Consider the following 27,838-nt stretch of genomic DNA (forward strand, 5'->3'; position numbering starts at 1 on the left):
CCAACATCCGGCCTCAGAAAGCCAGATGGTTAACCCAGACCTTAAATTCACCGCTCTGCCTGCTTTCAGCTGTTTGTGGCTAAAGGGTTCATGTGGAAGCAGCATCCAGGACAAACCAAATTTAGTCAAACTTACATTCTGTAAAATGTGCTTCTGGGGAAATCTAGAGATCTAGTGTTTTTTAGTGATAAACACAGCTGTGTTTCGACTTAAACGGGGAAAGGAATGAAAAGTGGGAAGAGAAGGAGGAAAAAAGCTGTGGAGAGGGTTGGACCTGGCAGGGCGATGCACCAACACATTCACTTTGAAAGCAACTCTGCAGGCGTGCAGAGGGAACGTTACGATTCCATCCCGGAGACAACCGGGGGAATTTTCTCATGAAGTTTTGGGAGCGTGCCTTGCCTTGTGTTTTTAATTTTGGAGGGAATCCATCCATGGAAAAGAAAATGTTCTTTGCCAGCTTTGGTAATTAGAAACAGAGCATTTGTGTGTGCTGTGGAGAGATACAACAGAAACATTGTTTATGCAGATCTAACATGACCCAGTTCTGATTTTCTCCCAGCGGACTTACTTTGATACGGGAGCAGGTGGAAGTCACCTGGTCAGATTTGTGAAGGATGCTTTTCTTTTTGCGTGAGAGCGATGGCTGCCTGTGGAGCTTAGGCGTCTAGCAATGTGATTTGGTGTTTGCCTGGAGGGAGTGTGAGTTGCGCATGAACCAGGGTGAGTGTGTTTTTAACTTTCTAAAGAAGAGAAACACATTCTTGTGTTACCTGTGGCTAGATGTGACAGAGGGATGAGTGGGCTCAATGGAAGATGCTGAATCTTTTCATCTTTGAGTTATTCGGAAATCAGTTACTATCTTCTGGGCTTCTCTGCTTAGGCTACTGCCCCCGCAACCCCACTCCGGACAAGCAGCTGAAAACGGATGGATGGATGCTACTATCCTTTCTCCTACTAAAAGATCTCAGCTTTGTGTGTATGTTTAAATTGGCATCAGTTCTTTAGACTGGTCGGTGTTTGTCCAACAGGCTGGATTTGAGAGGAAGTGCTGACTGAGAGCTGTTAAGTGAATAGGTGCCACCTAATCTGGTTCTCATCAGCCTCAAGACAGCCTGAATGTGACTTATCTTCACTCAGTGATGAGTAATTGTTCCCCTTGTCCTTCCACCTGTCTGCTGTTATCTCCAGCCATCCTGCAGGAACCTGGGGGTCTCAGCGTCTCTGTTCAACTGAGAAGTGCAGGTAGAAGAAGAAGAAAATATCATTTCTATAGCGCCTCTCAAGATAAAAATCACGAGGCGCTTCACAAAAACAAGAAATGTAAAAATATAAAAATGAATTTAGAAAATGGTTAAAAATACATTTAAAATGAGCAAAAAATAGACAATTGTGATTAAAAAACAAAATGTTAAGGACGAGAGAGTGAATGGGAAAGAGGGAAATCAGTGGATCCTGAGGAAGGTGGAATAGGTGGGGAGAGCAGAATAACGAGAGAGTGGTGAAGAAGGTCATACAAAACCAGCCTGAACAGGTGAGTCTTCAGCTGCCTTTTAAAGGAGACCACTGAGTCCACTGATCTCAGGCTCAGAGGGAGAGAGTTCGAGAGTCTGGGGGCCACCGCAGCAAATGATCTGTCACCTTTGGTCTTTAGCCTGGTGCTGCACAAGCAGTAGGCTTTGATCACTGGAACTCAGGGACCTGCTGGGGGTGTAGAGACTAAGAAGATCACCAATGTAAGATGGTGCTTGTCCATGTAAGGCCCTACAGACCAGAACCAGGATCTTGAAATGAACCCTGAAGTTGACTGGCAGCCAGTGAAGCTGGAGGATTAGCGGGGTGATGTGGGTGTGTTTGGAGGACTTGGTCAGAAGCCGAGCACAGGCATTCTGAACCACCTGTAGACGGTTCATGGAGGTTCTGCTCAGACACGTGAAAAGAGAGTTACAGTAGTCTAAGCGTGAGGAGATGAAGGTGTGGATAACTGTCTCAAGTTCAGAGCGGGACAGAATGGGACTCAGCTTAGCAAAGTTCCTGAGATGGAAGAAGGAAGAGCGAACAAGAGAACTGACATGAGAATCCAGGGTGAGAGCTGGGTCAAAGGTCACGCCAAGATTCCCGATGGAAGGTTTGGTGTGAGAAGCAAGCTGACCAAGAGAGTCTCTGACTTTGGGAACCAGCTTGTCTGGGGCACAGATGAGGATCTCAGTCTTATCTTCATTCAGCTGAAGAAAGCTCCCAGCCATCCAGGTTTTGATAGAGTCTAAGCAGGTGTGTAACAGCTGCAGCTTAGACATCTCATGGGGCTTAAAGGAGATGTACAGTTGGATGTCATCTGCATAAAGATGGTAGGAGATTCCTTTGAAGGAGCTCAGGATGTGCTGAAGAGGAAGCAGATAGAGGAGGAAGAGCAGAGGCCCCAGCACAGAACCTTGTGCAACACCATGGGTAAGGTAGGTGGTGGAGGACCTAAACTTGGAGACAGCCACAGAAAAGGAACACTCAGAAAGATAAGAGGAGAACCACTCCAGAGCAGTTCCTGATAGGCCCACCCAGTCTCTCAGGTACCACAAAATGTTCGATCAGAGATTTCTTACCTACTGTGGGTTCTTTTCGAGTCACCATTTGTGAGCGTGCACCATTAAAGCTGTCAACCACAGAGCGCACCGTTGCAAAAACTCCACAAATGTTGGAAGTTTGCAATAATTTAATAATTAAATCCGTCTTTGTCGTTCATTTCTTAGAGCTATAGTGATTGTTCACTGATTAAATGTTTTTTTTTCTATCAATGCAAATGGAACTAAAACTGTTAAAATCTCCAACTGGACTGGGGTTTTTCATGTAAAGAATAAAAACAAAGGTTCAAGCTCTCAGGGAAAGGCAACAGGGGTGTGGGTTAATTAGCTACTAGACTAACCAGCTAATTAAACAATATTTACTGAAGAAGGGATGGAAACTAAATGTGATTCTCCAGAAAAACCAAGTAAAACAGAAAAACAGGAAGCGACGAGCCAAACATCAGGACAGTAATCACAAGGGACTGTAACTGTAGCTGTGAGGTCACAATGTTGAAGTAAACATTCATTTGAAAACACACAAATTTAGAGCGAATAAAAGTGATGCTGCATTCACTGACAACCGGAATTTCAGAACTTCAAAGATTTAAAAGGGCTTCAACATTCATAATCAGCTTTTACGTTCCTCTGTTCTAACATTTCTGATTTTATTTTGGGGTGGATCGCCACGGCGACTAATCTGGAACTAAGACCAGCTTTTAAAGTGGAGTAATTAAAGAGCAAGTCACCCCCTACAATAAACTTACTTCACTCCCACTTCATGTTTGAAAAATGCAACAAATGCTGTTGCTTGGCAGACCGAGAGGGCGGAGCCGCTAACAAATACACACACACAGGCTCACAATGGCATTATGACATCATAATATACCAGATGACATCATAGCATACCTCTTAGCCAATAGCGATGGCAGATTTAAATTCAAATAAAGTGCAGAATTTTTCCCTGACGACGGCGCAACACTGCCAGTTTTAGGCAGAATATTTGAATTTTAACCAAGATGCACTGAAGTGCCAAATTATTGACTACACGTGTCTGTAGCATGATTAGACACTCCTTTATATAGTTTATCAGCAAAAAAACGTGATTTGGGGTTGACTTGCTCTTTAAATTTCTGCTTTCAGCTGTAACCTCCACATCATCACTACAGACGCCTGACTCACTCCAGACTTTACAAGTCTGCAGCCCCTCTGGTTTCTTAGCTGCCTCTGTTTGTTTGTTATTAGCGAGTCATCATCGTCATCATTTCCTCCATCTCCTCTCTGAGCCCCCTAGCATGGGAAAAGCCTTCAGAGATCAATAGTGGAGCTTTTCTCCCACTCTCTGTGTTCGTCTGTGAGCCAAACGTTGTTCCTGTGGGACATGTGAAGAACTCACACGTGTTCCATCGCTTCCTGTGGAACATCTCTGCTGATGCATGAAGAGGAGAGGCTCTGTGATGTTCCTCTGCACTCATTTATTCATACAATGTGTCCTAAAGAGGAAAACCCTCTTTTGCAGTTTGTTACATCAGTGGTCCAAAGCTCAGAGGAGGAGGTCAGAGGACATGAGGTCTATTCCTTCATGAATCAGACTGTCTGGTGGAGAAATTCTGACCTGTCAGACATTGCAAGAAACACCAATACAGACAGAAAACCAACAAAAATGGCATCTGAGAATGTTTTGGACAGTGCGGTGCCCCCCCCCCCCCCCTTCGCTGTGTGAAACTCTGATAGGATGTAATTCTGCACCGGGATGGGGAGGAGATCAGAGCTGGGAGCAGGGAAAGACCAGAGAAACTGAGCGAGTGAACGAGAGGGCAAAACAGCAAGGAGCAGGAGAATTATGTGGACACTGATCTGTGAATTCATTTTCTTCAAATATGGACTCACCTGTTTTCCAGACACTGCAACAGTAACGAGATGGTAAGAGCAGCATGTGTGTTAGAAAATCAGAAGACAGGATTAGGAAATGTTTGTGAGAACTGCTCTAGTTTTACGCCACCTCAGCAAAACAATCCCACTTTAGTCTTTTACTTTAATGCATTTTTTAAAACGTAAACTTCTGTGTCTTCTTGCTGTTCTTGTTGACTCCCAGCGTGTTTTAAAAGTAGCAGCCCAGACTGTGGAGCTGGCAGTATCTATTTTCAGAGGCTCATGGCATCTCTGAAGGGCATAACTGCCTCCGTAATGACAGGTTACAGTGCAAGGCCCTGCATTTGGAAGCATTAAAACTGCTCTCTGGCCTGGGTGTGTACATTTAAATCACTGAGGTTTGTGGGAGCAAATGTGCATGTGTGTGTGTGTGTGAGTCAGGCAGACACATTACCCTGCCCATTCTCCGGTCCTCTGTCTGCGAGCGCGTCTCAAACAGGGCCGGCGCTGACAGGCAGTGGGCTGACAGCGGAGGCGTCAAGGCTCCAGTGTCAGGGGGAACAGAGGGAACGGTCTGTTCTCTGTGTCACCGGCTCCTCTTGGGCTCACACACTAAACACGATTGTAAGACATGTGGTTTCACCCGCTGGCCTCGTCTGGAGTGACATCAGACGCCAGCTGAACGCCCTTTTGTCTCTGAACTAAACTTAGATCAGAGAAGAAGGGGGAGGGTTTTTGGCTAGTTGTGCAAGAATTCTGATTGATTCGTGATGACAACATGACAGTACAAATAAATCACTTATTTGTTTTTGTTGCATCACTTATTTATCACTAATGAGATGGCAGCGTTTACTCTAGGGTGCTGGAAAGGGAGCTTTAACCAGTTGTTGAATCACAGATTCGGGAAGAGTAGTGTAGCGTTTGAGTCGTGGAACGATGAACTAGTTCTTCACTCATGCCATGTTGCTGAGGGGACGGCGGGAGCTTGAACCTTTGATCCACATGAGTTTTGTGGATCAGCAGAAGGTGAGATCAAGGAGAAGAGAGTACCTGATTTTGGAAATATCACCTTCATTTTTTTGCAGATGATGCAGTTTTGTTGTTGTCTTCAAGCCATGACCTTCAACACGGAATGGGAGGGTTTGCAGCTGATTAGGAAGCAGTTTGCATGACAGTCTGCTCCTCTGAACCTGAGGTTTGGTTCTCAACTGAAAAAAATGGTGAACCTTTAGCCCTGAGCGTGATGTCTTGTACTTAGATGAAAGTCCTCAGTTCATTGGGTGTTTACCTGAGACTCTCATCTATGGTCACGAGATCTGGATCATTGTTCCATTGGTCAATTTTTTGGGCATTAGCATAGCTCCTGGTCATCTTCCTCTATATTCTATATATTCTAGATGAAGACATACATTTACAATAACAGGATGTGCCTTTCTCTAGGAAATGACAGTGCCAGATATCTTCAGCCCTGATGGCAGACAAGATTTACGGTCCATGTTTAATATTTGTGAGACAAAAACAGACTCTAGATAACAGACAGTTGTATCTGATCCCTGGGGATACATATAGATGACATCGATGGTGAAAGACAGAAACGCGTTGTGGCATCTGGTCTGCTTGTGTGATTGTGCCGGGCATGGCTGCTGTTTTTGTCCTGTCTGATGAGCAGACAGCTGAATCTAATCTTCTGCATCTGTCTGCGCTCAAAGGTCTGTGGAGGAGTCTCAGTGACTCACCGCAGTCAGAGGAAGCGCCGATCTGACCCCTGGTGTTTCAAAAGCACCTGCAGAGCCAGTTCACACCCTCTGCAAGATGTTAAACATATAATTATCTTATTTTGTTCTCCTGAATGTAAAGTTTTACGACTGGGGCTTGAATCAATGTTGCTTTTGTCCAGCGTCGTGGAGAAACAATTACTCTGTATAGTGGTTTGGTCACATGGGTGCATAACTAGGGCAGCAGGGTTTCTAAGGAAAGCTCTGTTCCCATTGTAGTATGGCAGTATTCCCAACGCTCCCATTCATGACCTGGTGCTGTGTGTGTGTGTGTGTGTGTGTGTGCGTGCTTCAGGATCCACATGTGTCAGACTCCTCTGACTGTTCTGCCAACATGGAGCGACTGAGGAGTAAAGTGGAGCAGGAGCGTCAAACACACCAGGTCTTACAGGTGAGTTGAGCGACCACACGGATGGGACAGCTGGGAGGTGGATGTTTTCATCATCCGTCATAAGTCTGCCGATCGATGCTGATCTAAGCAACGAGACTTTTACTACGTTTTTAAATGTTCATTTATGAATTTAGTTCCTTTTTCATTCAAATTTTCACTTGAAAATCTTTACTTTTTAAATCAAATAAGCATGAAGATCATTGGAGCAGCAAAAAACTGTTGATTTTACAACATTTTCTGGTGTGGTGAATTAAAAATAATGACATTTTTTTGTTTAACCAATACCCAACTGCATGCTTCCTAGTTGTAGTTCTTATTTATATGTTAAAAGGGCAAAAAACAAAGATATAATTGTGGGTCTTTTTCCATCCATCTGTTATACCCACTTCTGCCGGGGGGGATTGGTGCCCTGGTGCCTACAGCTGTCTCAGGGCAATTTGGCAGGGTACACCCTGGAGAGGTTGCCGGACCTTCACAGCCTATGGGTCTTTTATCTTTCGTGGTCAGTGATTGTGATATCTTTAATCAAAATGTGAAAATGGAAGGAAATACAGATTTATCGGTGGTTTTACATCAGAAACGTTCAGCTGAGAGTTTGTTTATTTAAAAACACTCAAATCATTTTGTGAACGTGTGAAACAACTTCATCGTTTAAGGCAAATGGCCTGTATTTGATACAGCACCTTCTAGAGTCCTGAAACCCCCCAAGGCGCTTTACAACATAATCAGTCATTCACCCATTGCCCTGGGGCACGCTGACAGAGGCAAGTCTGCTGTGCACAGGCGCCACCGGTCCCTCCAAACACCACCAGTAGGCAAGGTGGGTTAAGTGTCTTGCCCAACGACACAACGACAGTGACAGACTGAGCAGGGCTTGTACCTGCAGCCTTCAGATTACAGGGCGAGCACTTAACTCCTGTGCCACTGTCGCTACTGATAATTTCTCTGGTTGTTTTGTGCTGACAGAACACCCCTTTGGACCTGATTGAAACAGGAAAGTCCTTGAAGGTCCAGGCAGAGCGTCCCCACCTGGTGAGTTTGGGAAGCGGACGTCTGAGCACAGCCATCACGCTGCTACCGCTGCAGGAAGGTGAGGAGCTGTTTGTGTGTTTGAACAATAAGCTACAACTAGTAGGGGTTGAGGAACTGACATGTACCTTCTGAAGGTCTTGTTGGTAGTCAGACTGAAACACAGCTGCAGCTGCAGCTGCTGGTGCCCAGTGTCCTCCTGTGGGATACTCCCAGTCAGAGCAGGGATAGGGTGTGATGATGGTGCTTGTGCTGCAAACAACATGTGGTGTGTTACTGCTCATCACTGTATGCTGCTCTTTCTGGAATATAACTGATAACTGAAGATGTGGATTTCTGTATATAAGTTTTAATCATTACTGTAGGATTAACTACACACTAGAATCAACACTGTTTGCTATCAGTTGTTACATTACTGTTACCTGTAGAGTCTTACCTCCTCAGGATTCATGAGCTCATATGGCTCCTCAAAAATAAAGTATTTCAGCCATCTTTAAACAGCTCCAATAATCTACATTTCACAGCAATGACCTTTTAGAGCTTTATTGGGTCTTTTACGTGAAATTATCTGGTTTCAAGCATTAATGTCCCTGCCAACAGCCAACAGCTAACGGCTGTAGCCTGCAAAGACATCCTGTTTATTTAAATATCTTGTCTGGCCACAACCCATAGATAGAGCTCAGTCGTAGTTGTCTTCCAAACTGTCTCCGCACACAATTGGCCAATGCTTGGACCAATCAGAGCAACGGACAACAGGACTTTTCATTACTACAGAAATCAGTCAGTGGGGCAGTCCACCATACACCGTTGAAGAAGAAGCAAAAACAAACTTCAAACTATCAAAATAAAGGACTTAAGTACCTCTGTCTGTTGTTTCAAAGAAAAACCCAAGTTTACTTTGTCCAAAGTTGATGCCAAAGCCATTTCAAGCAAGTATCGTTCCTGAGCCGACGCCATCTTTGTAGTTTTTCTCCCTTGCAGCTCTGGTGCTGAGCCTGCCTTACGTCTGATTAAAAAGAGAGCGCTGTGTGGCTGGACCTAAAACTTTTCAGGCCAATTCCATTGTTTTTCTGTTCTTATCTAATACACAGAGTAGCAAGGGTTTCCGTTTTGACCTTACTTTGCAGACAGTTTCGGCTTCATAGTCGCCTTCGTCAGAGCTTCACCGATGTTGATGACGTCACTTCCGTTGCTGTTTATCTGCAGACAGCAGAGGACGACGTCGTCCTCTGCTGTCTGCTCCTTAATCACCACGTCTCATGAAAAATCCAGTGTGTAAACTCCTTAATCCCTATTCATGGTCCAGGGTCCACATCTCCTTATCTCAGTCACCTCTTTCATCCATTATGGATAAGAAAAGAAGTGACACCATCAACATCGGTGAAGCTCTGACAAAGGCGACTGTATGAAGCCGAATCTTTCAGCAAAATAAGGCCAAAAGGGAAAACTTTGCTACTCTGTGTGTGAGATAAGAACAGACACAGGCCAATGGTGGACCTGCTGAAGCTACAATGGAGTGTGGCCAGACCGACCTACAGAGCTAAATCTTCTGCTACTGTTATGGTACGACTAGCTTTCTAGGCTAGCTAAATGCAGCTTTTGTGGTTCAACCATGAAATGAAGATGATGTAAAAGTTTGTGTGAACTGCTGTGAAATGTTGGAGACTGTAGCTGATTTAAGGTGATGGTTAACCAATCTGGTCTTTGTTGGGTTGAGACTAGCTGTTAGCTCATCAGTCCTGAAGGACCCAAACTCTATTTCTCTAAAGCAAAGCTATAGGAAGCTGTCTAGAATAGGCAAAAATAGTGTTTTATAACTTCTACACAGAGTGAAACTTCCACACACCTTAAAACTGCAGATAATCATCTGAAATTTTGGAAATTCTTTCAGGCACATTTTTAGAGATCTGCACCCGTTTCATAACACTCAGCTATTCACGGTTTTTGTTTGCGACTCAGCTCATGTGGCCTTTGGCTTTGAACCACAGACCTAAAAATAATCAGACATATTCAGGTCAATAAGGTCTTTCCAGGAACTGATGAGGAAATGTTTTCTGTCGTTGCAGGGAGGACCACGCTGGGTAGTGATGGGACAGACATCCCCTTGCAGGGCCCGGGCATTACAGCTCAGCATTGCTACATCGAAAACCAGGCGGGGAGCATCACCCTGTACCCATGTGGAAACCAATGCTCTGTGGACGGACTTCCCATCACAAAACCCTACCGCCTCACACAAGGTAGCACCATCACATACTCACTGATAGCATTATAATTCATCTACTGTCCAGCTTCACTACATCCCAGAAACGTCCATGTCCCTTCAGTAGCAAAGAGCCCAACAGCCCCGCCCCCTCAGACCCCTTCCCTCTGGCCCAGCAGCTCCAACAAGAGAGGGAGAGTCAGAACGGCATGTGAAGCTGGTGTGTGGGGAGGCAGCAGCTGTTGGGCAACAATACAGGAGGCTGTTCCTCATTTTCAGGACTATGTTCTCCCTTTGAGTAAAACATCCTGAAACAGAGGGACCTGTAACTGAGGAATAATACAGCAGCACTCTGGACTCTGAAGGACTAATTTCTCAAACTTCCTGTGGAAAATTTCAGCGAAGGGGATAAATCAGACGCTCTGGAAAGGTACCAGAAATCATAAAGGAGGTGATATCATAAATGGTTTAATTATATGTGAATTTAACTAATATGTAGTGATTATTAAAGAGGATTAAATCAAACCAAACACCAAAAACAATAGAAGACCCAAAGCTTTGGTGGCTGATTTAAACCTCATCTGTTCTTTTTTTATTACCTGAAAAAAAAAGAAGTTTTTTTTAATTATTTTAATTATATTTGGTTAATCTCAAATTGCATTTTTAGGGGATAAAATACAAATAGATGGCAAAATTCTAGAAATAAAATTTAAAGTTTGTCTACATGTTGAATTACACGTCAGAATCAGTTAATGCCTAAATTGGTGCTTGAAACCCACTTTGGGTCATCAGAAGATCTGCAGAAAATAAACTAACTATATTTTTTCATTCGGTCTTAATTAAAATAAAATAAAATAAAAAATAGATAACAAGTTTTCCTTTTTAGAGGTTTTTCAGTGATGTCACCAGTGCAAGTATCGTTTTGTAGGCCAGCTGCTGACTGGTTTGGACACCACTGCACAAACGGGAGTGAAGTGTGATTTATAAACTTCCTGTCTGATCGCTGCCTGCAGGGTGCATGCTGTGTTTTGGCCAGTCGGCTTTTTTCCGCTTCAACCACCCAGAGGAGGCTCAGAGGATGAAGAGCATGCTGCCTGGAGGGAGTCTCAGAACAAACTCAACAAAACCCTTTTCCTCAGGTAAAAACAATCAAATAAAACCATTTACATTTCAACCACCGTCGTTCTGAAGAATGCCTCTGATCCTGAAATAACCCGGCAGAAACAACTGTGTGCACAAATGCTGCAGCAGCTATTCTGGGCAAAGCAAATGCTCCAGGCTCATAAAACTCTTCAGATTCCTTCATCTGACTACAAAAATGTTTGTTTGGTTGCAGGATTTGGGGGAGAATTTGGAGTCTGGATGCTGCAGGAAATAAAGCCTTAATGCCAAATTTAAAACATTCTAAAAACAGAATTTGCTTCAGTATTTGATAAACTTAGCACAAACTCTGTCTTTTTTCACATCCCTGGCCTGAATCATTCCTGCTCCTGACGGGGAGCAGAAATAGCTCGTTCAGAACTAATTATCAGCGGCCTACATTGTGATTGGAGTGCTGACCTCATTGTGTTGTAATCTTTGCCTCCACGTTTTAGTTTTTAGTCGCCGTTGCAGTAGCTGCGGCGTGACTCTGGCGGTAACGCTCTGTGATATTTAGCAGCCATTCTCCTGTGACCTTCTTAGTGATGCAGTAAAAGGCACCACACCCTCCCAGAGTGAGTCACCCACTCTTTCCTGACCAAACCCTGATTTCACTGCTTCGAATGAGCTTCATCTTTATATTTGGCAGCCTGCGGGTTTTCAGCACAGCTGAGCACCAGTGCATGGACTCCATAGGAGATGTAGTAGATTCCTGAGCGGCTCCATGGGTGCCTAAACACACAAGCAAGGATGCTTATTTTTCCTTTTATGGACTCCTTTATGGTCTCAGAGCATTCCCGAGGAGTGTTTGAGCTCAGCTGGGTAAACAAGACACATGGCCTTTGTTAGCTGTTTGTTTATGAGTGTTTTTACAACTGTCCTCTTCAGCTGGAACGCTCACAGACGAGTGTTTCTGTCTCCTCTGCAGGCCCCCGCAGCGTCACCAATGGAAACCTTGAGTCCTTCACAAGCAACAGCGATGTCAAACTCAACAGCGTGGTGAAAAATCTGCAGGAGACCCTGGTGCTGAGGGGGTCATCGTCTTCTCCAGGGTTTGGTAAACGACCTCCCCAAACATCTTCGGTGGACATGCTGAACGAGAGGAACGGCTCAGCAGCAGGGAGCTCCGTTCACAAAAACAGCAGCAGCATCTCAGCGGGTCCCAGCGTTGGCAATAAAACCCCCGCGGTACCATCCCGATCAACTTGCTCCAGTCAGGCTCCCGTTCCCCGTACAAGGACATCCTTGTCTGTGGGTTTGAGTGGAACTGGTGTGGCTCAGAGGACCCAGGAGAGCCCAAAGCTTCCTAGGAACGTGAGGGCCGAGGCCCCATCAAGCCCCAAGCCACAAGTCAGGGGATCAGGTACAGACAACTCAAGTACCAAACCTTCTTCCATCAGGTTTTCACAAACAGCTCCCCCCAGCCCTCGACTGAGAGGGTCCTCTCTACAGGTGAGATCCCCTAGCCCACTGAGGGAGCAGCTTTTCTCCCACGTTGATGTTCCTCAGAGGATAAGTGGGTCCAGCAGTCACAGAGAGCTTCCTGCTCTCAGCATTGACGTGTCCTGTAGAGGATCTTCAGGCTCACATGGAGTCCCCGAGAGCCCCCACGATCACCAAAAGCTTCTAACTCCTTCAAAGGCAGAGACCACCAGAGTGCTGTATACGCAGAGTCCATCACCGCTGCAGGGTCTGGAAAAGGAGTCAGGAGGCAGGTTGTTACGACCTAGCCCTGCAGGTCCAGGCTTGGGTTCAGTGTCTGGTTTGTCTCCTCTGGCGAGCCCTCGTAGTGAAAGGAAGACCACCAACATGAGCGTGAAAGGATCCACTGGAAAGGAAGGAAATGTTACGAAACCTTACACCCGGGAACGCAAGAACAGCATCTCAGAGATCAGCGATAATGAGGATGAGTTGTTGGAATACCACCGCTGGCAGAGAGAGGAGAGGCTACGGGAACAGGAAATGGAAAAGCTGGTGAGTCTGGATTGGGACGTGTCTCGTGTGATTGGTTATTCTGTATGGGTAAGATATGCAGCTCATCCTGCTAATGTCTCCTTAGAAGTTTGCTCTGTTTATTTCCGTAAATCCTCTTTGAAACAATCAACGACGATGAAAATTTAAAAAGTAAAAACAGGAAAATGTGGAAAATACTTTTTGATCAGCAGAAGAAACAGAACCCCAGAAGGTCCGCAAACATGATTTAAAATTAGCAAAACAGACTTTAGTGGAAACTTGCTGGCTTGATACACACGTCTGCTTTCTGATGCCTTCTCCAAATCCTCTGGTGCTCCGCCAACAGTTTATCCCTCCTCTGAACATCACTGGCATCGTCGGTCCGGATGTCAGATGTCTCGGGGTCCGGTGCGGAGGGCGCAGCTGGTTGTTGCACCACATTAAATCTACAGGCATCTAGTTTCAAAGCTGCCTCCACTTGAATCGAATCTCTTTCTGCTGAGTTCCTGCACACGATCACAGACAGCCTACTTGTTTTTTATCTTCAGCTCAGCACCCAAACTCTGTCTCATCCATCACTCGACCTGGAATTCTCTCCCCGCCCATTCCTGACCATCAGACCCTGATGATCACGGGTGGGGGGGTCACTGTTTCATCCACTGCGGCCATTTGAATGAAGTTAAAAAGAGTTCTGCTCCTGGTTCTTTCTTTCTTTTTAGCAACCAACAATCTCAGTTCTTGACCTGCTGAGAGACAAAGGGAGGATTCCCCCTCGGCAAGATCAACTCTATATTTGGCCCTCTGCTCTTGCAGCAGAGTTGGCATAGAAATGCAGGACCACTTTTTCTTTAGCTGTTTTATCCTTTTTTGAGGACATATACACTTCTGTAGTTTAGAAGCCAGTGCAGCCCTTCATCTCACAGGAAACGGGACTGAAGCTGGGAGCTGGTAGTTAGATCATCTTGTTTCTTCTTGGAGAAGGCTAAACCAATTAGCTGATACTCCAGCTGAGAGATGCCCTCCCAGCCGTTGGGTGAAAACTTTTCACCTGAAAAAGACATGTTCACCCCTGATCTATTAACACTAGAACTCAAAGGATTCGTCAGTTTGACGTCTGTCATTTTGGCCATTAAATGCAGGCTGACGATGACTTTGTGGAGTAAAATGGTTCAAGTGCGTTATTAATGAACTCTTTATGGATGTGTGAACCTAATATGGCAAGAAACTATAATTTTAATCCAAACCTTGAAAAGAAGTATCTCTAGTGTTTGCTGGGTGACCGACACGGATCTTCTCCATGGGTGGGGGCAAGGGGTCCCAGATCGTCTTCCGCGTTGCTGTCAGAGTCTCTGCCGCTTCCTACTGACAAAGTTTTCATCAGCTTTCCCCTCTCCACCTGAAGCAGACTCATTTCTCATGCTTGCTTCACTGAGAATGTTCTTCTAAAAGCTGTTTCAGCCACCATTTCACACGCAGTATGAATGGAGAGGGAGCGCTCGAGCTGGAAAGTTGGTTGCTTAGCAAAAGCTACACTGTCAAAATACAAAAAACAGTCAAAATGACTGCCTTGGGAGTTCTAGTGTTAATTGCTTTGTTATAGGGACATCATGGTGCTAGATTTGTTTCTTTCCAGAAATAATCAGTTTTTGGTATTTAGATGTCAGAGGAGGCTGCATGGTGGTGCAGTTGGTAGAACTGTTGCCTCACAGTAAGACTTTTACAATGCCACATCCCTGTTCATCCTTTCTGTGCTGAGTCAGCGTATGCTCCGCATGGTGGTCTGGGTCCCTCCTGCAGACCAGCCAGGAACATGTTGGGTTTTCCTGGAGACTCTAGTCTTCACGTGTCCTGTCTAGGATGTCCCCCGCCTGTAGATATCCTAATCAGAAATAAAACACAAAAAAAGAATGACTGTAAGAGAGGGATTCTTCTCCCCAAAGCAGTAATTCATGCATGCGTTTGGTTATTGTTTTTTCATTTGCTTAGCAACAGAACCAAACGGAAAAAGAGTTTTGGCTGATGCTGCTCCACAAAACACACGGGGGTCATAACGGAACATTAGGACATTTTATTTGTTTCTGATTGTCATCTAAAACTGTCTGAAAGCTGCTGTTGCAACCAGAGCATCAGTGTGGTGATTGTCCCTCTGAATGATTCATGCAGCAGATCAAAATCAAGTAAACCAAGAGACAGTGTTTTAAATAACGTTAGGCTGGAACAATGGTGACACATTTCATGTAAAATCAAAGCCATTGTGAAGAAAAGCAAGAGAAAAACAGACCGCAAATCCAGAGGCGTGTCCAGGGAGTGGCCTGGGGTAGCCACCCTTAAATCTGACTGGCCACCCCTGGTTCCACCCCACTGAATTTCCTCTAAATTGACTTTATATTGTCCAAACTAGGCTTGGGGTTTAAAAAAAGGCATAACCATAGGTGCCACCCATGCCATTTTAAAAGATCTGGACAAATCAGAGCAAAGTAACCATATCGAGTTTGTTTGTTGAGCATGTTTAAAAACAGAGTGAGAGCTGAATAAAGTGCTGTTCAGAGTAAAGAAAATCAAGAATAAACACACATGGAAAAAACCCAGAAAAAATAGTAAATACTTCAAACAAATAATCAGCTAAAGGAGGAAAAACGCAAAAAAGCAGACCAAAAAAGAGAATCACTCAATGTTTAATGCCAGTACATAAAAATGAGGTTAAAACAAGCCTTAAAGTGGTGAAAGGGCCAGCCTAATCTGCAGCTGTGCCACGGTTTAGACTGAGAAGTCAGATTTACCCTGGACTCTATAGGAATCTGTCAGTAACGATCAGCTGATCTGAGGGGCTGGTGAGCTCTGAAGGAGTGAAGGAGCTCAGATGGTAGCTGGGGCCTAAACTGTTCAGAGATTTAAAATCAAACTACAGGATTGTGAAATGTACATGGAACTGTGGGGATTGGATCGGAGTGATGTCCTGTCTCCAACCTGTACCTGTCAGAAATCTAGCTGCCATTTTGAACTTGAACATGAGATTAAAGCGTTATTGATACCATAAAGGACTGAGTTTAAGTAATCGAGCCTGGAAGTGAATGACAGACTTGAAGTGGCGTAACAGGACATGACAGTTTGATTCATCTGAGCATCCATCTACAAGCCAGAGCCCATCCTGACTCCAAGATCTGGAAGGTGTTAGGCTGGACCTCCCCTACCCTAACCTCAGTGGGACACAGATCATCAGGACTCTCATTTCTCCTACAGGAGCGTCAGAGGCTGGAGACCATCCTGAATCTGTGTGCAGAGTACAATCAGGTAGACAGCTCTGCAGGGCTGGAGGGGAGTGGACTGCTGGGGGGCGCCGGAGATTCAGAGCCCGGAGGGGGAGCGTCTCCTCAGGGAGCAGACTGGGCTCAGAAACCGAAGGAGAACGATGAGGAGAACCAGAGAGAGGAGTCCAGCAGCACAGAGAGCACACATCAAGAGGTGAAAACTTACCTTACAGAAATGTTTTTAAGTTGATCCAAATCTATTGTTGAGATGTTCTGAGGTTGATTCATTCAGCCTGTTCAGTAAATCCAATACGGGTTTTTTAGGAAAGCTTAAAGCTGCACTGGCAAATTTAGAAAACACATTATTTGAAAACATTTTTCTCGTGCCTCTTAACAACGTTCTAACATGGTGTTCTCCACCAATAACGCACTTCAGACCCAAAGCAACTATTGGACCATCCGGTTGTCAGTTTTGCCGAACCACCGCCATTCCCTGGGTCCTCCTTTCATTAGGCAGTTGCATGTTTAGCAACAGAACACCACTGGTGTGAGAGGTTCTCCATTCAATAATATCAGAGAAGGAGAAACAGCCGGCTGCTACCGCTCTAACTTTAGAACAAACTACTAGTCCCAAAAAGAAAAACACCATTTGAAGTCACAGACAACAAAAGAGGTTTGAACATAGAAAACGGCGACTGGTGTTCAGCGCACTCTCGTTTCACGCGCAGCAACATTTGTTTGCGCACAGGCTGGATGCTTTTTCTCCCATTTGCAGGGGCCGTAACACTGATTTTCTGTGTTAGTTAGATTCAAATTGTGCATTGTTTTGTTTTGGAAGACTAAGAACCCTTCAAAGATGTCCTTCACTGAGAAACCATGTTTTACTTTTTATTTTTGAAAATAATCGGTCACTCTGTGTTTAACATGCAAGCTGAACATAAAAATAGTCTCCTACACATATCTCCTGCATTAGCTTCTGGTAGAAAACAGACAGTGAAATTCTAGAATTGGAAAAGCCTGACGGATGTACAACATTCATGGACTCACCCATCTTGGTTTGCAATGCTGAAGGCTGTTGTTGGCTTAGCAAGAGCAGAGAATGTCTCAACTTGCTGAGGCTAACCATTAGCATTAGCTACTCTGCCACACAGCAGAACTCCTCCAGGCCTGTGTTATTTGTGGCGATAGAACATTAACATTGCAGAGCCAACAGCCAGTCATAGAGCTGTTTTGCTGTTAGCCAATCAGAAGAGAGATGTCCAAATATCAGGAAACAAGACTCCAAATCCTGTCATATGAAGCTACTTTCTCCTCCAGCTAAATTCTCTGCGCCGACACAGACACGCTTGAAGCATTCATTCCTACTACAGACCACAGAAAACGTATTAAAATATGAGTGAAGGGCCTCTTTAATAAGCTGTTATTGTGGTTCAGATAACTCCTGTGCCCTCGGTCACAGACAGACATCTTTGGTAAAATCCTCCTTATGATAAAAATAAATAAACGTGAGCTCTTTAAGACACAATATTTATAGATGTAAACATTTTCCTCAGTAACAAAGGTGTCTTGGAGAGAAATTCACATTTAAAGAGACATAAACATAGAACAAGGTATGAATCTGCTTTAAGTTGATGTAATGTGCAGATATTGGTCTTTCTGAACAAAAATGTTTATTATAGTAAAATCAGGAGACTTGATGATGTTTTAAGTATTTTTTCTTCACCTAACAGAATGAGACAACCCATATGTTCATATTCTTAACCTTTTAAGTTCACGCATTATAAAAATAAATTAAACATGTTTATAGTTTACCGGGTGATTGAAAATCTGCGTCTTGTTTATTTAATCTTAGTGTTATCCACTCCTTATTTTGTGTTTAATCAGCAAAATAAAATGTTGGAGATGTTTTTTTTATTTTAAGATGAACGTTTTAGTTAGTTTTGTTAGCAGTTGTGTCATCTTTTAAAACCTCTGCTCCCAGTGTGAGGAGCTGTTTTCTGGGAGGGAGCAGGTCTACCTGGAGGAGGAGAGGACGAGGATCCTGGTCAGGGTGGATGACCTGACGCACAGAGTGGGTGAGCTGGAGCAGCTGCTACAGGAGACCAAACAGGAGGTGGGTACACCCCTGAACAATCACAGATGATTATATCTGGAGATCTCTAGGTGTTAGCTTTGACTGGGTGTTTGTGTGCAGGTGGAGATGGAGCAGGCGCTGCTGCAGGCCGAGAGGCGGGCTGAGCAGGAGCAGGTGGAGGCTGAAGGCCAGATCATCTCTCAGCTGCAGCTCAGACTCAGCCAGCTGGACTCGAACGCTCAGAGAGAGAAGGACAAGGTGTGTAAACGCTGCTGCACGTCCGCCTGAGTACACAAACTCGCTCCTTCCTGGATGTGAAGTCACATTTCAGACGTGCACTGCTTCCAGACTGTATTCACTACGAGGTGCGGTTTAAAAATACATTTAAAAAAAATGCAGAAATCTTGCAAGAGCTGATTTGGAAACACAAAAAAGCTTCTTTTAACCGTTTGGCCTGTCTCATTCTAACAAACGTGCGAAACATTAAAACCACCAAACTAACTTCCTTGAATAACCTTTTAACTGCTTTGGCTATCTTAAAGCTTTCAGAGCTCAAATGCATGAAATTGGAGTTCTTCTTGATATTTTTTCGCCCTCCCCGGTGTGGTATTTGGGTCTCAACGTGGACACGATTGTGTGTGTGTGTGTGTGTGTGTGTGTTTTTAGGGGAGAGCTAATGTGTCGGCTGAGCGGAAGGTCCTGGAAAAGCAGAGGAATGAGTACAATGAGCTGAAGATGCAGTTTGATAAGTGCCCCTTGTCACTAAGGGAACAGTTGCAGGAGCAGCTCAGCAGGGTCAGTGTTCTCACGCAGCCCACTGGCTGGCAACAGTGAGTTATATCATCCTGAACACCACAGAGATGCATTCTGATCTGCCTCAGATGTAACACGCTCGGCTCCGAAGCGCTCAGAACTAAACGTTTCATGGCTACTGCGTTTAAATTCAAACAGAGGGATGCATTTGTGCCTCCTGCGGTGGCTTCAGCTTTCAGAGCTTCTTTATGGATGCTTGATGATGTTTGTAGATTTCAGTAACAATTAATTCTGTTCTTAACAGCTTTGCTAGTCATATTTGCATGCTTTTTACAGGCAACTCCCTCTAACCTGTGTGTGTTTCATCCAGAGCAGTATAAAACTTAGTGGGTCAGTGTTACAGCTTTGCATTGCTGTTTGGGTTTTAAGAGCGAGAGTATTGAGCGTGACTATCCGTGTCTAGAAAGCTGACGCTCTGGAGTGTGGGACCAAGCGGTTTGAGGAGCTGGAATTCTGTCAGCTGGAGGAGGAGAGCGGTCTGGAGGAGAAGAAGGAGGCTCAGCGCTTTCAGCTTCTCCAAGAGCGAGCCGAGTATCACTGCAGTGTGGCCGAGAGAAAGGTGGGACCGCAGGCGTAAACATTTGTGAGAGATTCGATGAGTTTTCTACAACATCTGGATTCACAGGAGAAGATGGCTGCCCTCGATGCTCAGGTGAAGCAGCTGGGGATCCAGGCATCTCAGGAGTGTGAGAAAGTAGAACATGATAAGAAGATTACCCTGCAGCTGCTACATCAGGTGAGTCGTTCGCTTTTTAAAAATGGTGGTGCATGCAGCTACAGCTGGTGGAATGATACCTGTCCATCCTTCCAGGAACAAGACAGGTTGTGTTCCCTGGAGAGGAAGTACCACACCCTAACAGGAGGAAGAAGCTTCCCAAAGTCCTCCAGCAGCATGAAAGAGGTGAGCAGATACACGTGAGGCGACGTCCCGACCACCTGCGATGTCTGAGCTGGAATTATTGCAAAAAGTAGACATATTTTTTTACTTGAGTAAACTTTCTGAACAGGATTTGCTTCACATCAGCGAACCTGACCTTGTTTATGTGGACGGGCCTCCTCATAGTCCCTGTCCCTCCTTTGCCTCCTTCTCCTCCTCTCACATCCCCTCCCCTGAACTCTGTCCTGTCAGGCTGCAAGAGGTAAATCTGAACAGTTTAGTGTGAACAAACTAATTTAATGCTTCTACATAAAAATGGGGCATGTTGTGTGTTCGCAAAAATCTGCTTACAGCAGATGGTTGTGGTGTGTAATTAGTACACTGCAAAAAGTTTTTTTCAAAAATGTAAAAAGTTTGAAGAACATTTATCCTATTATTTGTCTAAAAAGAACATTTTCTGGAATTTTTGAAACTTATAAAACAAATCTGATATTAGGTTCTGCTAGTCTTAAAGGTTGAATATGGAACACGGGCACTATAGCGACATCTAGTGCTTAGAGGTGGTAGTGCAACAACAGAACACATTTTCCAGCCATCAGGGGAGGGGTGAGGGGAAAGGTGTTAGAAGGTGTAGATGTTATGGTACAGTGGGTTTATCGTTCAATGGTGCAACCAGAACGCATCCAAATGTTTTAAATGAAAGGTTGACCGAGGATCTGGGGGGTGTTGGTTCACTGCTGATATGTGACATGACCAGCCAGCACCATGTCTGGTGAAAAATTGTACAAGGTAAGGACTCATTTCTACTAATAAGTTTATTTATGGCAGTATTTACCGTTAGAACGTCTTCTGGGCTCATAATCAGCTGCTTGACTTAACCAGTCCGCCATTTTACACAGTCCTAGCTTCGCCTTGCCAAGCGGATTTTTACCATAATGGTGCCCTCTAGTGGCCAGTAGATGTAAACATAAACCCAGTGTCGTGCCCGTCAAAATAAAAAATTGTATATTTATTTTTTAATTATAGCTTTTATAGGAGAAACTACACATACATTCTATACTCTAAACATCCTGTGGAGGTATTATTTTAAACAATTTAGCTTTTTATTAAAATATTCCAAATTCCACCTTTAAGAGTTCTTGCAAAGCAACTTAGCTTATCTCACTGGAAGATTTCTTTTACTCAAAGCAAGAAAGTGTGATCCCGTTTAAGAATATTTACCTTATTTCCAGGAGTGCTGTTTTTGCAGAGAAGATTGTTTTGCTTCTTTTTAGACAAAAAAAGAAGATAAAATTAGGCTTTTTTTACCTTCTTGAAAATCAGTTTTTGCAGTGTAAGGTGAGTTTGTGTTCTATGTTTGTAAATAAGATTAAAATGTCCTTTAAAACGTATTAAACTTAAGTCAATCTGTAATTATTTCAAACATGGAGGCCTTGTAATTTGCAGCATCATGACCTTTACTGTGTGAATCCTTTGACTGACTGACTGACTGTCTCCTGGCTGTCGATGCAGGAGTATCTCAGGCTGTCTGATGTCTATAGGATGTATGGAAATGCTTCTCTGCAGCATCACTCCTCCTCCCCCGCTGCTCTCCACTGCCTCTCTCTTACTGTATCTCCAGCTTTGCCACGTGAGGTAGACAGCTCTTCTGCTCCTTTAAAGGCTCTGATGTTATTTTTTTATACTTTCTTCTCTAACTTCTGCTCTCTCCCTATTTTGAAAACGTACTTTTGCATTTCTCTGTGTCCGTGTGAAGGAGTACATCACAGTCAGTCAGTTAAGCCAGATCTTTGGGATGCAGCGAGCTAACCCCTCCCCTTCCTCCTCTACTCCATCATTCCAACTGGCCCAGTCTGAATCCACCTTCTCCTGCCGCTCGGCTGCATGTGGTCCTTCCTCTTTCCTCTCTGCGCAGGTTTGTCCTTCAAGCTGACACATTTCCTCTTCACAGCACTGCCCCAATCCCCTGAACTTTTATGATCTCTGCTGTCTTGTTAAAAGACCACGTTTAATCTTTCCTGCCAGTTTTAAGCTTGTTCGCTTGTTATTTTTTTTTGGCTGGATGCTTTTGATCACCTCAGAGCCAGCCTGAGCTCAGCAGGAATGCAATGCCTCCCATTAATCTTGAGCGCTGGTACCAGGACATCATGGCTGCTGGAGAGCCTCAGTCCTGTCCTCCACCGCTGCCTGCAAAGTCTTTTTCCACACGCAGACACAGGCAGGTAAATGTGCACTCTACTTTGACAATGAGCACCAACATCAGTGCATTATCGTGAGATAAAATATTTCTGTTATTTGTTAGAAATAAGCAAATATGTATTAAGAAACCCTCCAGCACTGGTTAGACTGGTCGGTGACCATTCATTCTGCCACAAAATACAAAAGAAAAACATGGCCACCATTAAAACCAATGAAGTAAGAAATGAAAATAATACATTTTGTCTTACAGTTGTTAAAGTCCAAATCAGACGGTGAGGTTGGACAAGGAGCATCAAGCTCTCCAGCCTGCAGCACCACCATCCTGACACACACCAGTGGCTTCAGGCATGAGAAAGCTGCACCTATCACGGTCAGTTTTTATGCTCTAAACAATCATCAGCTCCACGCAGCTCACAGCGTGATGTTTTCTTGTGTCTCTGCTTGGATTCACAGTTGATGCTGAGGGAGAAAAACCCATTAGACATGGACTCCAGGAAACTCGTGGCTCTGGAATGCAAAGGTACTCGAGTCCCTTGGTTCAGCCACATCATCAAATGATACAGTTTTACAACTTTTATATGAGAACGTACGGACTGGATCAGCCAGAACAACAAAACCCGAGTTGTACTCTAAAGCTTATTCCAGGGCCACGCAACATTTTCTCTGAGAGTTGGAGCTCAGATCAGTAGTTTAGTGGTTTTAATGTTGTGGCTGATCAGTGTGATTGTGATCTGTTGACAGCAGCGATGTGCTTCTACCAGTAGAGGGCAGTGTAAGTCTGTAATGTGCTCTCTATGTTGTACAGACCCATCACCAACAGTCCATCACTCCTACCTGCATCATCAGTCGCCACCCGGTGGTAACCAAGCATATGACACGCTGAGTCTGGAGAGCTCAGACAGCTTGGAGACCAGTGTCTCCAACTCCACGTGTACCCCAGAAAGGTGAGAGGCTGGAAGAAACAGAGGAGCAGTTGCCTCTGTTTCCATGGGAACACCTAAATCTGCTCCCTCTCTTCTGAAGAAAGGTCACTGTGCTTTGTTACTGTGACAACATATTTTGTTACAGGCCTGCTCACGTGACCACGTTGGCTGTTGCCATGCCAACCCACTCAAGTTTATGAAGTTACGTTTACTAGTGTTAACGGGGAACCCGTGTCTCGTCTTGGTCTCCTGCTGTTTTTGGGTGTTTGGTTTCCAGGCATGTTTGTTTACCTTTTTCATCCCGAGCCTTGTCACAGGCATGTAATCAATGCAACTTTCCCCTGTGTGTTGTAGCGCCTGTGGGTTGGAGGCCCAGAGGCTAGAGGAGATGGAAAAGATGCTGAAGGAGGCTCAGCAGGAGAAAGCCAGACTGATTGAGAACAGAGTGAGTTACTTCTGCAGAGCTTTTATGTTAAAATCAGTCTTTGCACAACTGCATGACAGCGTCCCACCACTTCACCCCCTCAGGTCCACAGAGCTACACCATGTCATTAATGTTTGCAGGGATGAGTTGTTTCTAGACCAACAATAACACATTTCTGTACCCCTGTCTTCTGATTTTAAACTTTGCACATTTTCTGTTTCTTAAAGCCACAATAAACAAGTTTCCCGCCTCTCCCTCCTACTGGTTGAAAGTGGAATTACAACTGCCTTAAACAACCCTGCTTCAGCCCTCTATAGCTAGCGCTAAAAATGAGCTAGCGCTAATGCAAGCCAACTGATAAAAAAGTATAATGATCCACGCTAAAAAATATTCATTCTTAAAAGTAGTGATGTTGAGAAGCCTTGTGATGAACTGAAGCTTTCTAATCAACTGGTTCGAGGCGCTGTGATGATTAATTTGCTCTATACTGCGCCAACAAGTGGTCGATTTAAGTAAAACAGGCATGATGATGAAGATGTGACGTGTGAACTAATTGATTATGTTTGTGATGGCAACATATAAATTCTGATTATTGTTTTAATATTCTTTTAATAAAATGTCTAGTACGCAATCAAATCCCACAACAAAAGATGACGGGAGAATATGTGTTTGATGGCCCTTTTATTTTGAATCCCACGAACCTGGAAGCTAGTTCAAAGCTACGTTGGAATCATGTGAGCGGGGAACACGCTTTGATTGGCCACTAGAATATTTCAGCACAGCCAGCAGCTGACGTAGTGCGCACACGGCGAGTCTTAACCCCCCGTGAGGCGGAAAATATCTCACCAGTCAGATATTCGCCTCAGCGTCTCGTGAGGCGGAAAACTCAGTGAAAATCAGGCGCACACAGCAGCGAGCTATCTGCTGAACAAACAGTCATTCGAGGCCGTTTGCTCAGCAGATTGCTCTCGTGTTTGGCAGGCTTTAGTCGCCAATGGCAGTGAATGAGTTAAAGTGTAAAAAAAAAACCTTTAGTGTTCCTTTACATGACACTTAACACCCATGGTTTAGAAAGTGGTTTTAGTTGCCTTTTTGAGACATATTCTTTACTCGAACTTATTTACTAAAGACAAAGCTTCCTCACAAAATTAAACTTGCAGAAAAATTTTTAACAGATGCTGTAGTTTGATGGAAAAAGTAAAGACAAACGTAAATACTAGATCCACAAGCATAAAAGTGCAATACAAACAAATGATGAAGGGTTTCCTGCTGCAGTCCCACCTGGGGATGGTGACCTCATTACGTTACTCAAACAGCATGAAGCTCACTGGTTTCTCTCTCCAACATTTGCTCCTAAACGCATTAAATAATAAAATTATTTCTTTGGTTTTAAATTTCACTTGAACACAAAATAAAACCCTAACCCTAACCTAACACCAGACTTGAGTTGTTGTGCTCCAAACACGTAGGTGAAAACTCGTGATCCGCACAGCAGATTTATGAAAACAATGTACATTTTGCCAGTAAATCACAAAAAACTTTTATTTCCACTGAGAGCATAAGAGACGTAATTTTGAGTTAAACTAGTGAACAGTTTCAGAAATGGTGAAACGAAGCTGTAAAACATTTTGTTTGTTTTATTTCTTTATACTGAAATAAAGCAGGCCTGTGAGTAAGTATCTGAAAGCCACAAAGGATCATTTTACATCAGCTTCCTCTTCCGTCTGCAGACAAAAGACATATATTTTACAAAACCCTGGATTGGGACTTGAATTCTCCTGAGCATCTTCTGACAGTCACCTGCTTTGTTTTGCAATATTTGCCTTCCATGAACATATTTCCCCGTCTCTCCTTATTTCTCCTCTCCTCCACTCTTCATTCTCCCACCCGGCGCTCCCAGGAGAGGGAGGTGCAGGCTCGGCGGCAGATGTTGGAGGAGGAGCGGAGGAGACGAGAGGAGGCCGAGAAGAGGCTTCAGGACGAGGCGGCCCATAGGCGGAGGCTGGTGGAGGAGGAGGTGAAGATGAGAGAGAAGCACTTCTCTCAGGTCAGTGGCACAGCGGGAGGAGAAGACGGGGAGGGGAAGGAGGGGAGGGGTGACTCGAGGGGAGAGAGGATAAGAGGCGAGACACTAAAGGGAGGTTGGGTGAAAAAGAAGATCAAAGATTGTCAAAGAAAGATGAAGAGGAGGAGGAGGGGAGAGTGAAGGGAAAACAAAAAAGAGGAAGGGCAGAAAATAAAATAACCACATAATTTATTATAAGCTTAGATCCGACAGACGTCTAATGAAGAATCTTCCCATTGGTCGACCTTTGTTTTCATCGTCTGACTCAGGAATCTGTTTTTAAAAAGCCACACAACACCGACATCATCGTTGAAGTCGTTTTAATTTAATGTGTGTTCTTTTAACTCTAATTCAGAAGTGTTGAGCAAAAATGAATAAAAACTACAAGAATATGAGACATTTTCATTCGTTCATCTCATCTTAGGAGAAAACTGTAACATTTGTTGCTCTGTTAGAGATAAAGGATGAGTTTGCACCTCCAGGCATTTAAAGACAACACACATACACACATATTTATCCTGTTGTTGTTTATGAATGTTAATGAATAAACAAACACATGCTGTTAAGCTTTGAAATATACAGCATCTCCAGTTAACTCTTGTTGCCACAAAACGGATTACCTAGAAACTAGAAGCGTTTAAGCAGCTGATCAGAAATGATGTTCGTCCTCGTCACAACCGTTTCCTTCCACAGGCCCGTCCCATGACGCGCTATCTGCCTAATCGTAAAGAAGAGTTTGACCTGCGAGCTCACGTGGAGTCGTGCGGTCACTGCATTGACACCTGCCCCTTCGTCATCCTCTCAGAGAAAATGTGCAAAGGTCACCTGGTGAAGATGGGAGGGAAGATCAAGTCGTGGAAGAAACGCTGGTTTGTTTTCGACCGCCTCAAGAGGAACTTCTGTTATTACGCTGGTGAGGAATTTGAGTTTTATTCATTGACATTTTCACAAGAGTACAGAAGACGAACGGGCGCATGCTGGTTGTTGCTAATGAGTAGGACTTCTGAACTTAAAGCAGCCCTTGTTAATTAATATGTTTATCCTTCTCGTTAAATCACAACATCCGTTAAAACAGGTTCATCTGCTTGTTGCTATCTCCTGCTCTTTTTTGTGTAAACTAGCCAGCAGGCAGAAACCTTCTAGGGCAAAATGAAAGCAGAGATCAAAATAAAGAACATAAAAATGCAGAGAGTGAAAACAAAGCTCAGGGAGAGAGGAGGAAGATGGATCTGATGATGCACAGGTGAGTGGTAAAGCAGGAAGAGCAAATAAAAACCTGCGTGAGACACGAAGAAAGTAAATTGTTTAGGTCAAAATAATAATTAAGACGTCCCTCAAAATCACTGACAGTGGTGGAACCCCCCCCCCCCCCATGCCATTTAGGCTCACCTTTTAAAAAAAGCATAAATCTTAATAATTGTTTGGGGATAACAGACAAAATAAACAGTTTAAAAACTCTATCCAACCAACCGTCCGTCCAGCCAGCCATCGGGGTCGGGTCGCGGGGACAGCAGCCTAAGCAGAGAGGTCCAGACTTCCTCCTCCCCAGCGACTTGGGCCAGCTCCCCCAGGAATATAGGATGAATAAATGAGTAACCGTGTTATGATGCAGGGTGTTTCAGCATGCTGATTTAAATAGGTTCATTATGGGAAAGTAATGCAAAACAATTAAGTCATAAAATGTCTGTCCTTCTTTAGACACCTAAACCATCATCTTTCTGCTAATCTGAGCTCCTTCCAAACCTGAAAATGTGACTAAAAATTCCAGTTTCTGCACTCTGAATCCACGAGTCTTACACGTGAATGGCTAGTTGGGGTTTAAGGGGCCTGCTGTGTCTGGCTTTAGTGTGTAAGCCGTGTTTACACACACCTGAATCTTCTCTGTCTGACAGGACCGCTCCTGCTTTATTCAGTTCATGAAGATTCCCACCGTTTACTCCTGCTGGACCTCCTTCACCGTCATTCTCCTCACTCGTGTGGATGTCGATTTCTCCGTCCACGGCGGACTTTCCATCCTCTACTTTTAAACGTGTGTGTTTCACGTCCATCGGAACAGTTTTCTGCGCAAGTTTTGAAGCATTATTTTAGAGTCAAGTTCTAAATAAAATGCGGGTATAATTTCACTACTGACACCCCTGCTCCCCTCGCTCCTCTCTCCATTCACTTGGCTGGGCCTTTTCACCCCCTCGCTCCTGACGAAGATGATGGTGATGACGGTGATGAAATAAGATGCAATAGTGTCTCTGGATGTGTTTTTCTTGGGGAGGAGGCTAGCTCCTGGCTTGTTCGTGACTAATAAA

The 27,838-nt window shown here is 44.3% G+C and overlaps 1 protein-coding gene across 9 annotated transcripts in view; it reads left to right on the forward strand.

The window, feature by feature from the left end:
* Positions 1 to 323: 323 nt before the first annotated feature.
* Positions 324 to 27,838, forward strand: part of phldb1a (pleckstrin homology-like domain, family B, member 1a) — a 29,657-nt gene continuing 2,142 nt past the window's right edge. The window contains exons 1-23 of one of the 9 annotated variants that reach the window (XM_015960883.3): positions 324 to 465; positions 6,498 to 6,593; positions 7,560 to 7,683; positions 9,689 to 9,859; positions 10,836 to 10,961; positions 11,891 to 12,936; positions 16,156 to 16,377; positions 18,145 to 18,276; positions 18,358 to 18,495; positions 18,904 to 19,032; positions 19,454 to 19,609; positions 19,676 to 19,786; positions 19,862 to 19,951; positions 20,058 to 20,189; positions 21,440 to 21,562; positions 21,684 to 21,842; positions 22,009 to 22,149; positions 22,377 to 22,496; positions 22,580 to 22,646; positions 22,932 to 23,070; positions 23,404 to 23,494; positions 25,374 to 25,520; positions 26,232 to 26,451. In XM_015960883.3, coding sequence (XP_015816369.3) covers positions 6,537 to 6,593; positions 7,560 to 7,683; positions 9,689 to 9,859; positions 10,836 to 10,961; positions 11,891 to 12,936; positions 16,156 to 16,377; positions 18,145 to 18,276; positions 18,358 to 18,495; positions 18,904 to 19,032; positions 19,454 to 19,609; positions 19,676 to 19,786; positions 19,862 to 19,951; positions 20,058 to 20,189; positions 21,440 to 21,562; positions 21,684 to 21,842; positions 22,009 to 22,149; positions 22,377 to 22,496; positions 22,580 to 22,646; positions 22,932 to 23,070; positions 23,404 to 23,494; positions 25,374 to 25,520; positions 26,232 to 26,451 — 3,841 coding nt within the window. In that variant the 5' untranslated portion in view covers positions 324 to 465; positions 6,498 to 6,536. Of the gene's footprint in view, positions 466 to 524; positions 724 to 4,343; positions 4,479 to 5,247; positions 5,454 to 6,497; positions 6,594 to 7,559; positions 7,684 to 9,688; positions 9,860 to 10,048; positions 10,253 to 10,835; positions 10,962 to 11,890; positions 12,937 to 16,155; positions 16,378 to 18,144; positions 18,277 to 18,357; positions 18,496 to 18,903; positions 19,033 to 19,453; positions 19,610 to 19,675; positions 19,787 to 19,861; positions 19,952 to 20,057; positions 20,190 to 21,439; positions 21,563 to 21,683; positions 21,843 to 22,008; positions 22,150 to 22,376; positions 22,497 to 22,579; positions 22,647 to 22,931; positions 23,071 to 23,403; positions 23,495 to 25,373; positions 25,521 to 26,231; positions 26,452 to 27,838 lie in introns of those variants that run through there. The other 8 variants (XM_015960882.3, XM_015960880.3, XM_015960879.3 and 5 more) reach the window with 8 other exon arrangements.

The sequence above is a fragment of the Nothobranchius furzeri genome, chromosome 10 (genome assembly GCF_043380555.1).
Source record: "Nothobranchius furzeri strain GRZ-AD chromosome 10, NfurGRZ-RIMD1, whole genome shotgun sequence".
In the NCBI taxonomy this organism is placed as follows: Eukaryota; Metazoa; Chordata; class Actinopteri; order Cyprinodontiformes; family Nothobranchiidae; genus Nothobranchius; species Nothobranchius furzeri.